The following is a 12,530-nucleotide window of genomic DNA, read 5'->3' on the forward strand; positions in this document are numbered from 1 at the left end:
CTTAAACTATTCAGAATTATTACAAGCTTACCATTGTGAATTTTGATAAAGAAGACTTAATTTTTCAACAACTGTTTTTTTTTAAACAATAACTAGAACTAGCTTTTTTCAAGGTCCTTTTTCTGTAGATCCCAGAGGAGAACTTAAATAGATTAAATAATTAGCGACAGATGTAAACAATGTACAGTATATAGTTGTATCCAATTGGACAACAACTGCAGTAAGATACATGTTTATTTTTCATAAAAACATCAATATAAATCCAGAGCTAGGTTATTGTTACTAAGTTGTTACATATTGAGAGATGATTGTTTTACTGGACTGTCTTGCTTGTGCCACAATTTTCGTCTTGATATCCAATAATAGTCAACAGAAATGAAATTCGTTTAGTCCCAAGAGGCAAAGGAAGCCGGAAACAAGGAGACGGTGAAATGAGCAGACAACTGTTGATAGTCTTATTTAATCTGACCAGTACTTTGTGTGTTATACTATACAAGGAATTAAAAATTACTTCACAACAGATGAAGTATACAACACAGATGTACGTTTGCTCCGTTTAATCAACTGAATCAGTTGACTTAAATGATATACAGCTCACTATTGAAAAAGACAGAGGTTCAGATTAAAAGAAGAGATTAACGAAAGCATGGCCATTCAATGCATATGTTGAAATGATATTTAGTGATGTTCAGAATAATTGTTAAAGGTCAGGGACCTAACTGCTTGCAACATTGGGCCTGTTCCAGTACTCACATTTGCAGGCTTGACCACTTCAAAATGTGAGAGGAAGTAAGCACACTCAGTAATACGCGCTAAATCTACACTATTCTGAGTATTTGAGGCTAAGTACATTCTGCCATTCATGTTCAAGAACTCACTGAAATCGTGAGATGTCATGGAAAATTGCAGAAGCGCAGCCGTTAAGCAAATCCCATCATGCGTTATGCAAAATAAAGTGCATTAAATCCATCATAAAAAGTACCCAGAGTGGCTTGACGCTGAGTAAATAAACGGGGTAATTTTCATTTTTTGCTGAACTTCTCCTTTAAATGTTATATGTACTACTGAAAAGAAACGTTTATTTTAAAGTGCAAAGTTTTACATGCATAAAAAAAAAACTCGCTGAACTGGATAATCCAGGAAATACGCAATTAGACGAGCATCAATGCTCAAGTGTGCGTTTTCGGACAGCCCCGTGTCGTGTTAAAACGCTGTTGTTTGTGGGCTGGATGGTGTAGTTGCTGCATCTACCGGCAGGTGCTGCGACGCCCAAACAGACTCCGTCAGCGGACCCCGGCCCGTGACGTCACGCAGCGTCTGTATTTGCGGAAATGCTGTGTTTCAGTGCAGTGGTGGGGCTTGAGTTCAGAGTCCAGCTGCTCTCACAGCCGTAAGTAGATTTACACTTCATTTACTTACTATATGCGTTACCTATGTGCCCGTGTTCTGTTTAAAAAAAATGCCGGTGAAGAAGTGCGCAGTGCAAACTAGCTCGTGTACGATTAACGCAGGCGTTTTTGTCGAATGTGCGAACGTATATTTAAACCAGACTGTCAAATAGTTCCATTACAAACTGTAACGTTACACGTTTACATGAAACAAGTCAGTCTTCGCTTTCTTTTCATTTGAAATGAGGGCAAAATAATATTTAAAATCTCAAGACGTCGTAATAAAGCACAGGTCGTGAATGCTATTTTAAGGCAGGATGAACCTATTTCAAGTGAAATTCATTAAGGAATAATATACATTATCGCAATTCTCTCTTATAGCGCAGAGCAGGGTTGTTATCCTGTTATAATTTGTTATCATCCATGGTGTACAATGTTATTTATTTATTTTTCTTTAAATGAAAACGTAAAAAAATGTTTAGGACCTTCAGCAGCACATTCGCAAGCACTAGCTAACTATACACTTTATGAATTGTTTGACGTGGCAAGGACAAGAGAAGGTCCTGTTACAAACAAATGATGAAATGCACACATCAGACTTAAAGTAGTGAAGTGTGTCAACAAGAAACGCGAGAAGAGGGGCGTAGAAGTGACAAACTATGTAAGAAGGACAAGGAAGCAGCGTTGCTCCGGGTGAAGAATGTGACTAACAGGTAATACTTGCCAGTAAGGAAAGTAGTGCGGAATGTGTGTGTGTGTGTGTGTGTGTGTGTGTGTGTGTGTGTGTGTGTGTGTGTGTGTGTGTGTGTGTGTGTGTGTGTGATGATAGAATTGTAATGTGTAAAAAAAAAAATATGTTTGTGTATTTTGTCAACAAAGCCTCTCGGGTGCATGTGAAGTCTAAGTGAACACCAAGAGAAGAGCTGTAATATAGACACAGAATAGAAGACAGAAAGACACTTTGATTTATTTTCAAATTTGCTCACTACATTATTCTTATGATTCCACTTGTGGTATTTAGAGTTTTGAAACAACTTTACCATGCTTTTAGTCTACATTGCGCTTGGTTTTCGTCTGTTTTGTGTTTTTTTAACAACTGTGTGACATGCATATGATATTTATAAATACAAATAACCCACGTACTCTTTCAATTAATATTAGAAAATATATTATCAGCCTAATACGTTTTCGTTCTGTGTTTCACAGCGTTTTTATTAAGGACTTTTCCCAAGTTACTTCAGCTGATGTATTACTTCCCCTAAAGTGAAAAATGAAGGAAAAAACGGATGAAAGAGACTTTTGGAGGAACTCTTGTGAATTTTAAGAGTGCCTGTTCGTCGTCAAGCAGATGCTCAGATGTCTCCTGCTCGCTTTTCTCTGGATTTCACCTCAAACTAAACTTCACTCATGGGCCTCTTTCCAGCCATGTCCAAAATCATACGGAAGGGGAAGTGTCTGTTTCTTCTGCTGTTGTGTCTGTGTGTTGTAGCGTGGATAGCAACACTGTCAAATGATGACACGGTTAAGCCTGTGCAGGAGGGATCAAATCCTCCTGAAGATAAGAGCGTCGAGGGGTTTGCTAAGCTGGAGCTGGAATCAGAGATGGTGCGGAGCATAGAGGAGCGTGTAGAAGAGCAGTCTGCCAAAGAGAGCTGTCCAGAGCGTTCACCGCTGCTCAGTGAGTCATCGCTTTGATATATGTATATGTATATGTATATGTGTGTGTGTGTGTCCATAGCAGTTGGGCACATTGTAATTTTTGAAAACACAAGTGGGGTTTGAGATGTCCAGAAAAGAGAGAGATCATCACAGAATTCAAATGGCGTCCTGACACAAGCCTACCGTATGTCTTTACACGACAAACACTTTATGATAAAATTGCAGTGAATTTTGTTCTTCTTTGGAACTTGGCAGCATAAATCTCATCAGTGGTGAATTTAATACAAATCAGCTTCTTGAGTAATATTATACCAGTATAAGTACTTACACTGCAGTATAGGTTGTTGATTTTAGACAAATTAAATTTAGAATTTAGAAAAATTAAAAATGGCTGTTGCTATTGTGAAGAAACGTAAATAAAAGTAGTGGACACGGTTCAAAAGGCTAAATGATTTAAAAAATTGTCACACTTGTACTGATATGGTCAAAAATGACCTTGTGTAAGTATAAAGTACAGATGGATGAAATGTTATTTAGCTGTTTAATGTTCAATAAGGAATATTATAAGCCTAGATGAAGATATGATATCATGTACTGATGCAATACTTTTTTATTTGTTTGCAGAATTATTCTCCTTTTACATTTACATTTAGTCATTTATACCTTATAGATATATTATATACCTTATATATATATATATATATATATATATATATATATATATATATATATATATAGCAAAAGGGCAGTAGTGCATAAGTGCTCTGAGTTGGGTCTTGTCTTACCTAACGCAGACACGTTTTTTTTTTACAAGAAAAGGATAGGAAGGAGCAGGAGAAGAAGACTTTTAACTTCCTTATCTATTTAATCAGTAAGATATTTAATAGCTGGTAACACTTTAGTTTATGGTACACTTCCCTGAATATGCTCCTGTTTCGTTGCTTATTGACAAAGGTCGTTGTTTAAGTGCTGGGTGGGGTTAAGGGGTATTAATATGGTCATGTAGAATAAAGTATTAATATGTGCTTTATAAGTAGTAATAAACAGCCAATATTCTAATGCTGATAGATTCACCTGAAGCTAAATCTAAAACATTACCTAATAACTATAGTTGCTCATAAGCATTTTAAAATTATATATTGTATTATATATATAAACTTTTAAACATAACAAGCATTTGCAAAATAAGCTGCTTGTTCTGGATAAAGATCTGAAGCATGAAATTGCAACACAGAGAAACGTGGGAATCTCACAACCACCTCTATGTGAATGTCAATGTTTACACATCACTGTTTTTTTTCCTTCCACAGCTGCTTGCTAATTCGGGCTTGTTTCCAAAGATGGGGCCCTGCAATTAATGTGGGCCCCAGCTGGTGCCGTATTTAAGGGCTGCACCTGGTCTGCGGGCCTTTCACTTACTTGTGGGCTTGTGTACATGCATGTTTATTTATTTCTGACTGTTCTTCCCCACAGGAGGTGCTTTCAAGCTGTCATTTGATCCCTCGCTGACGATAGGGCAGGTAGAGAGTGAAAACGGGGAGGTCGTGGATGGTCAGTATTACCCGTCTGACTGTACGGCCAGGCAGAGCGTGGCCATCCTTATACCACACAGAAACAGAGAGAAGCACCTGCTCTACCTCCTCTACCACCTTCACCCATTCTTACAGAGACAGCAGCTTCACTACGCCATCTATGTCATTCACCAGGTGGGCCCTGGCGGGGGTTTTAGCAGTCATATGATCCGTGTCGCTAGAACTTGGTGGCATCTTTAGAGGGTGCAGTATGTTAGTAAAGCTATATTGAAAAACAAAAGATACAGCTTTTTTTTATGAGCATTTCCTAGTTTAAAAGGGAGTTTTATTGGTTCTATACCTTTTTAAAAGTTCAACATAAACGCCTTCTTTACATGTGACATGCATCACAGTGTTTGCTTATGGCTTTGTTTCTTGTCCCATTATAGTTTGCACTGCCCCTTGCTTAAATAACAGCCTGTTTGCAAAGCCTGCGATACATTGTTACACATTCACCAAACAGTCTATTCTACACAAACTGAAATGACTGCAAATATTAAACTCTGTTTCCTAACATTGAGTTCATTTGGAAGGACGCTCTTTTTGTTCCTTAGTAATATAAGAACTATACTGCAAAAAAATGCTTGTCTCGTTTCCAGCCACAACATCTATACATTCTTAAACCAAAAACCTAAGTGAGTTTTTTCCTTAGAAATAATGAGGAAAGCAAAATAATCGTATTTCAAACACAAAAATCATTTTGCTTACCTCACTGGAAAATTATTCACCTTGTTTAAATAAAAGAAATTACTTAATTTTGACTTTGTTTTTCTAAAAACAAGAGGATAGTTTTGACGTGTGGAAAATCTTTCTTGTTTTTGGATTGCTTAGTTTTTTTTTTTTTTTTTGTAGGTTATAGGCAAAATATTGAAGAAAGAAAACTTTTGTTGAAGAAAACAATTCTTTCTTTATAGCGTATTATTTCTTTCTCATTATAACACTGACAGAGCAAGCCAAGTTTCTGATTACTGAATTACCATTTTAAGTTTTACAATTAACTAGCAAAATTTAACATTTCTTCTTATGATACCTATGAATATTTTGAGTTGTACGGTTAGGTAAAGTAAAAACGATGTCAATATGTCATTAAAGCAGAACTGGCCCCCAGCTGAGTCTGGTTTCTCTCAAGGTTTTTTTTTTTTTTTCTCCATTCTGTCACAAATGGGGTTTTGGTTCCTTGCTTAGTTGGGGACACTTCATTTCAAGTGATTCTAGCAATAATCATCAATTTGATTACACAGACCATCTCTGCATTCATTAAAAAAAGTTTAATTGGTAAAAGATATGCATGCTTTACTTTTCATGTCATGAAGGTGTTCCCATTTAAGTTTTGGCAGTTCTGCCAGTCGTTAAGGTCAGACTCAGAATATATAATAAAAATATTAGAAAACACACATTACAAAAACCATCGAATTACATCTCTCCAGCTCTTTGTCACTGTAACACCTATACACCTGAACGAAACAACAAAAATCTGCTTTTCTGATATTTGAAGTCATGAAATTACAGGATTACTGTTAATCACAGCAGAGATTTACAAGCTTTACTGTGTGTATAACACAAGTGCCTGTTTGTCTTGTAGGCTGGAGATGCTACATTTAACCGGGCAAAGTTATTAAATGTTGGCTACCTCGAGGCTCTGAAAGACCACAGCTGGGACTGTTTCATCTTCCATGATGTTGATCTAGTTCCTGAGAATGATCATAATTTATACATGTGTGAGGATCAGCCTAAGCACTTGGTTGTGGGAAGGAACTCCACTGGGTACAAGTGAGTTAGATGTTAAACTCTCAAATCAGTTTCTCTCTAAAATACTAAAGCAACAGATGTAATGGGAGTAACTGAATGTAGTGACACTACTGGTCCAACTACATTTTTTAGCAGTGTAATTACCAGTTAAGATGTCACACAGGAAGTAATTCATTTAAAATGCAGAACAAAACACTTCACCTCCATTTTGTATCACAAGAGGTAATAATCAAACACCCTAAAATATCTGTAACCTCACACAAAGCATTGGGAAACCACATCTATTTTAGTTAAAGCAATATTTTTAGGGTGTTTTAGGCCACCATTGGCTTCCATAGTCATTTTTTACTATTGCTATGGAAGCATAACGAATGAAAACAATATTGATTCTAAAACTGGCTAAAAGTATTTTCTGTGTCAACGCAGGTAGCGTTCAATCAACCAGACTCTAGATCTGGGACAAAGTGATGAAGTAATTTAGATAATAACTATATTATATGGTATTATCAGTGATTACGTTCAGTCAAAATATTAAAAATGGACAAATTTAATAACATAGTGTACTTTTTTTATTTTTAAACATACTCTTCTGGTAAAATCAAGAATTTCATCTTAATAAACATTATATTTAGTATTATGTATAGTAGTTTAGTAGTATCGTTCCATCTCTGGAAACGTTCATTTTAACCAACATTTCACAAGTACAAATAAGCCTCATGTTAGAACTTTTTTTTCTTTAAAGCACTTGTATTTAAGTCCTGGTTCATCCCTATTCACTTTAAAATACAATTTAGTGTACTGTAATGCACGACAGGACAGTTGCAAACTTATTGATTGAATTGTTTTGTGCTAATATTGCTTGAAAACATGCATGCAGAACATCTGTGGAAAATAAGTTTGTTTTATTTTGCCATTAAATTCTCCATGACAATTCTTTATGTATTTTGCTTTAGTAGGAGCTGCATGCATTTCAAGACTCTTCCCCTATATGCAGCTTTTTTTTTTTTTTTTTTTAACTTAAGTAAATGCCTTTCTTGGCATTCCACAGTTGTACCGTAGCTTCCATTGCCACGACCGAATGCGATATTAGACATTTCTAGAATTCTTTTGAAAAATGATATACTATAGTTATTTTAAATTAATTGTTAAAGATATTTGTCACTTTTCGCCCAGACTCAGATACAAAGGTTACTTTGGAGGAGTTTCTGCCATGACGAAGGAGCAGTTTCACAAGGTGAATGGCTTCCCGAACTCCTACTGGGGCTGGGGTGGAGAGGACGACGACCTGAGAATAAGGTAAGAGAAACACGGGACGGTATGGTTTTAGTATGTGCACAAGTACTCACAGGTGGCGTAAACAAAACGGTTCATCTTTAAAACATTAAAAAAAGACATAATACGTGTCATGCCAATTTATGTGTGTATAATTCATGCTGCTTCCATGTCTAAACATTGTTAAGGATTTTAACAGAACCATCGTTTTTCAGGGTGTCGCTGCAGAAAATGTCAATAATCCGTCCATCCCCGGAAGTAGCACGCTACACCATGGTTTTCCACAAGAGGGACAGCGGCAATCAAATCAATAAAGACAGGTCAGTTTAAGTGTGAAAGATAGGCATACATGGCAGTATTAGTGTCATTCCCGTCTTTTGGGTAAACCTAATTCTGAATAGTTCAATTACTTTTGGATTTTATGAGTTTTAGGATGATGGTTTGCAACATACAATGCAAACCAGTGTCATGAACTTAATCCTACCTGTCACATTCAAAATGTAATGTTTTATAGACAAATGGTTCAGTGGATGGGCATATATAACTGCTTACAGTGTTCTGATTTGTAAGTCGCTTTGGCCAAATGCATCTAAAGTGCCATTTTATTTAATTTTCATATTTGTTACTATAACATTGATATCATCAAACCAATTTCTGTACATTTTTCCAATAGGATGAAACAAAAGATGACTGAATTTATAAATGTCATTGCTAACGCTAATTGACCATGTTGAGTCCATGTTGTTTTCCCTTCAATGCCCAGTCACTTCATGGAAGAACTCCCAGGTGCAAATACATAACACTTTTTTTTTTTGTTTGGTTAAGAAACAATACAAAAGCAGAGAAGTAATTATTTTTAAAAAAGTACATTGAAAAGTAGAGTGTTGTTCACAAAAGGTTTACAGGCATAAAAACCCGTAATTCGATAGCGCTTGCGAACACGTCCAAACTAATCTACTCATGTGGTCTGCTAGGATTTTCACAAAGCACTTTTTTTTTTTTATCGGGTTTGTGTTTCTCAATGTGTAAAACTTTTTTGTGACATCACATGGCTGAATAAATCAGTTTAAGTGCTTAATCGCTTCACTAGAGCATTATTTATTAATTAGTAAAGCAGTCATCGTGCATGATTGGACTCGACGGTAATGTCAAATACGAAGTGATGCAGCCGGTTTTATTTTAGTTTCATTAGGTTAAAAGCATCAGAGGCTCCCACAAATGCGCATTAAAATGAAGATATTATAAATGGATTGCATCTCACCGTACAATCCACAAATACATCTCTGGTATTAATTAATGAACGGAAATAAATGCACAGCTGACTGCATAGAAAAATGTTTATATATGGATATGCTCATGCCTTTTTATGAATGTGATTTATTAACCTTTATTAATGCAGCTTTTACATCAAGGGTCTGTAAAGAACACTAGATCACGTTTCTGTCAGACACTCAGCGGCATGTACATTAGAATTATTTTATGGTACGCGAAAACTTTTACAAAGTACAAATTAAAAATACCCCTGAAAAAACCATTAACATGTTTCTCACATACTGTACGTGATGCCACAGTTTGAAGTGTCTGATTGAAGAAAGACTAAAGAAAAGTGTGTTTTTATAGATTGAGCACACGGAGAAGTCATTCGATGTACTGCAAGCGTGAGAAAATGTCACATTTCGTGACACTGACACTATGAGGATTTTAAATAGGGAAGCTCAAAATGAACCAGTTTTCTCCTAAAATAATTGTGACGCATGCCAGCGTTATCTTCTGTGATGTGCTACAGAAACACCTCTCCAGAAATGTAGTGAAGTGTTTCAGAGTTTTTCTAGTTTGTCGTCATTCAGGCTTTTTAAAACAGATGTGCAGTAGTCTCGGCATTGATGCCGAATTCCAAAGTATATATGTAAAGATGAATCATAACCGTCTTAAAGGGAGAACGACACCAAAACCCAGTGTTTTGAGTAAGACTTTACTGCTAATGCCCACAGCTATGATTGTCTGTGTTTATTTCAAGGGCCAACTATTAACTAGTTGCTTATTAGCATACTAGCGTATTAGTAACATGCTGAATGTGTATTAAAACTTGTAAAGCACATATTAATGCCTTATTTTGCATGATCATATTTAATCCCACCCCATACCTAAACCTCACGACTTCCTTACTAATTATTAATGAGCAGCAAATTACTCTGAATTAATAGTGAATATATGTTGCCTATTTTCTCTTGCTGTTTAGATGAACTACTTGGAAAAGGTTACGGTTTGCGTTTGGGTCAATGTCACCATAGAGTGGTTTTCAGCCCTGACGATAATCAAACATTCACTTCATCATGTCATAAATAGCAGACTCTCAGTACTATAGAAACATATTAGCTGAGCTCCCACACGGTTTTAAAATAATCATAGGCTTTTATTCAAAGCATAGAACATCGTGCGCATATTACTGTTAAATATGCAAATTTTAAAATGCAAATTATATTTTATGAAAGGTATGATGAGTTATTTGTTTGCTTAAACTATAAATACATTTTATGTAAACCGTGTGCACATGTATTTTTTCTTATTCTTTTTAACTGTGGTATTTAGATGCATGTTATTGCCCCAATACTTTGAGCACACTGGATTTTATATGATTTAATTATTATTTATAATATTATTGTAAAATATCTACAGGACGGGGTGGACGCATGAAGAAGAACACGCAAAGGATGAGAAAATATGGCATTTGTTCAACTTCAGAAACAAAATGAGTTAAATAAGAAATGACAAGACAAAAAAATCTGTTGTCCTTTTCTTAAAGGGGCGGATTTCCCAACGTGACAGGGTGGACTGTTTTATTAATAATACATAATATAATCTACATTCTCAATCACATTGATATACCCCATCCCTAATTTTAACTACAAATGAATGCTATCTCCATTTCGAGCTTCACTTGGCCTCACTTCTGGCATATTTTACGCCTACTTTTTACATTTTACGTTACATACAAGTTAATTTGAGCTTACTCTGCCCATCACAGGATGCAGCTGCTACGTCGTACTCACCAGGCGTGGAAGACCGATGGTTTGAACACCTGTTCCTACAAGATCCTGTCCGTCCAAAGAGCACCGCTCTTCATCAACATCACGGCGGACGTCGGCCGGCCGGAGCGCGCTCATTGAGCCGGGTTTTTGGACACTGAAATTCAAGAGACAGTCCGCATTAAAAACCCAGCATTCACCGGTGCCTGGCGGATCCAGTACTAGGTGTACGGATCGCACTACGGATCTGTCCAACCTCCCTCTTTCATGGCAAGGCCTGAGTTCTGATCAAACACTGCTTTAAGTATTACAATAATCAAGTAGAACTGAATTAGTCTGATCATGTAAACCTTTCAGGGTCGAAATGAAAACACTCTCCGTTCCCTCTAGTTATGAAGCTACGGGTTTATGGAAAGTGTTCTGCGTGACTTGTATTTGTCGTTACAGAAAACGGCACAGCGTCTGGGGAAAAGAGAGCACAGAACAGCTGCACCTGACAGGTATACACGAAGTAGACTTAAATATCGATATAGACATGATCGTACATGGGCAGAGGAGTTTTGCTCGAGTCTTTAGAGCAAGTCTGCATGTTCTGTGATGATGATTCCAGCTGAACATGCTCATAATATCTGTCTGGTGGAAAATTGTAGATATTGTAGTAGGTGTTTGGGTCCAATGATTTGGTTTTAATCAGTTCAGTTTCATTTCAGTGAAATGTAGCTGTAGATGGGTTCATTATTTTACGTTTTGTTTTTAAAATGGTTTAGACAAAATGGCTATTCACTCTTTAATGACCAGAGAAAAGGGACTTCTGTTTACTTGAGCTAATATCGTTTTATCGCTGTGATCTTTTCCATTTCTTTTTTTTTTTTTTTTTAAAAACCGCACATGTGGTCACAATCAGAATTTGCCAGAATTTAAAATGATCCATAAAACAAAGTACATTACAGACAAACTCTTGGCGTACAATTGATACAAAAAAAAAAATACTACTTTGCTCCGTTTTTCCTCAAAACTTTTACAAATGATTTGGGTGTTGTAACTGTGAACGTTTTATGTATTTTATGCTGCGCACAAATAATGGACAGACGTTTGCGAATATTAATGAAAACTTTGCATGAACAGGGTACGCGTTAGTAACCCCGGGTTTTTATAAAACGGCAGTCAAAGGGCAGGCCCGTGTTCTGCAGAAGACAAAACGGTTACCTGACAAGATTACCACTTGAGAAGTATTCACTTTTAAACACTGAACAGCTACTTTGAAATTGTGATTTTTAAAAAAGGAAACTAATATAATGTGTAGTTTGACATCTTGAGATTTTAGTTAAGCACTCTTTTGCAAGAGTTTTGTACCCTTTTCATGGAAAGTGCCTACCGCTGATACAGTGTTGAACCTGTGTGCGTCGGCTGTTGGGAAAAAGCCAGTTCACTGATGTTAATACTGCAATAAAGAATGACATTAAACAGATGCTAGCTTTTTTTCTTTTGTCAAAAATGTTGCACATATTTTATTTGCCTGTGATGTATGATCTTAGCATGTTTACTAGTCCCAAAAAAAGTGGTTTCCCCGTAAAACTCCACTCAAAAATGCTGCATTATCAGGCATTGAAGGTATGAGGAAATGGTAATTGAACCAAAGGAGGGGCTTGGAAAAATGAATTGTTTAAGCAAATAAGGTTAAAAAAAAGTATCTTGCATGCATGTCTACTTGTTGTTGGGGACTCACAAAACCAAAATATGAACCTTTCATAATCCATAATGGAATTCCATTGTTTGGAAACTGTGAAGATGCATCACAGTTCAAATCATGTTCTCATTTTCTAACTGATTAGTAAAATACATGTAACATTTCAGAGCTGTGCAAG

General features: G+C 36.3%; 1 protein-coding gene across 2 annotated transcripts; it reads left to right on the plus strand.

Annotated features, from left to right (window-relative positions):
- Window positions 1-1,234: 1,234 nt before the first annotated feature.
- Window positions 1,235-12,133, plus strand: b4galt4 (UDP-Gal:betaGlcNAc beta 1,4- galactosyltransferase, polypeptide 4). 2 transcript variants are annotated; one of them, XM_043219625.1, is made up of 8 exons: window positions 1,286-1,390; window positions 1,938-2,101; window positions 2,595-3,066; window positions 4,521-4,753; window positions 6,201-6,388; window positions 7,541-7,663; window positions 7,855-7,959; window positions 10,665-12,133. In XM_043219625.1, the coding sequence occupies exons 3-8, from the start codon at window positions 2,796-2,798 to the stop codon at window positions 10,804-10,806; spliced, it is 1,062 nt and encodes a 353-aa protein (XP_043075560.1). In that variant the 5' UTR covers window positions 1,286-1,390; window positions 1,938-2,101; window positions 2,595-2,795; the 3' UTR covers window positions 10,807-12,133. The 2 variants fall into 2 exon arrangements, with proteins under 2 accessions (XP_043075559.1, XP_043075560.1); XM_043219624.1 differs by lacking the exon at window positions 1,938-2,101 and having other exon boundaries at window positions 1,235-1,390.
- The last annotated feature ends 397 nt before the right edge of the window (window positions 12,134-12,530 follow it).

The sequence above is a fragment of the Puntigrus tetrazona genome, chromosome 20, assembly GCF_018831695.1.
Source record: "Puntigrus tetrazona isolate hp1 chromosome 20, ASM1883169v1, whole genome shotgun sequence".
Lineage (NCBI taxonomy): Eukaryota > Metazoa > Chordata > Actinopteri > Cypriniformes > Cyprinidae > Puntigrus > Puntigrus tetrazona.

What these genes read in the sequence shown, in the direction of transcription:
- b4galt4 (XM_043219624.1), top strand. Translation starts at nt 2,796, where the DNA reads ATGGGCCTCTTTCCAGCCATGTCCAAAATCATACGGAAGGGGAAGTGT. An exon ending in AGAGCGTTCACCGCTGCTCA is followed by an intron (nt 3,067 to 4,520) that starts GTGAGTCATCGC and finishes TCTTCCCCACAG; the next exon opens with GAGGTGCTTTCAAGCTGTCA. An exon ending in AATCAAATCAATAAAGACAG is followed by an intron (nt 7,960 to 10,664) that starts GTCAGTTTAAGT and finishes TGCCCATCACAG; the next exon opens with GATGCAGCTGCTACGTCGTA.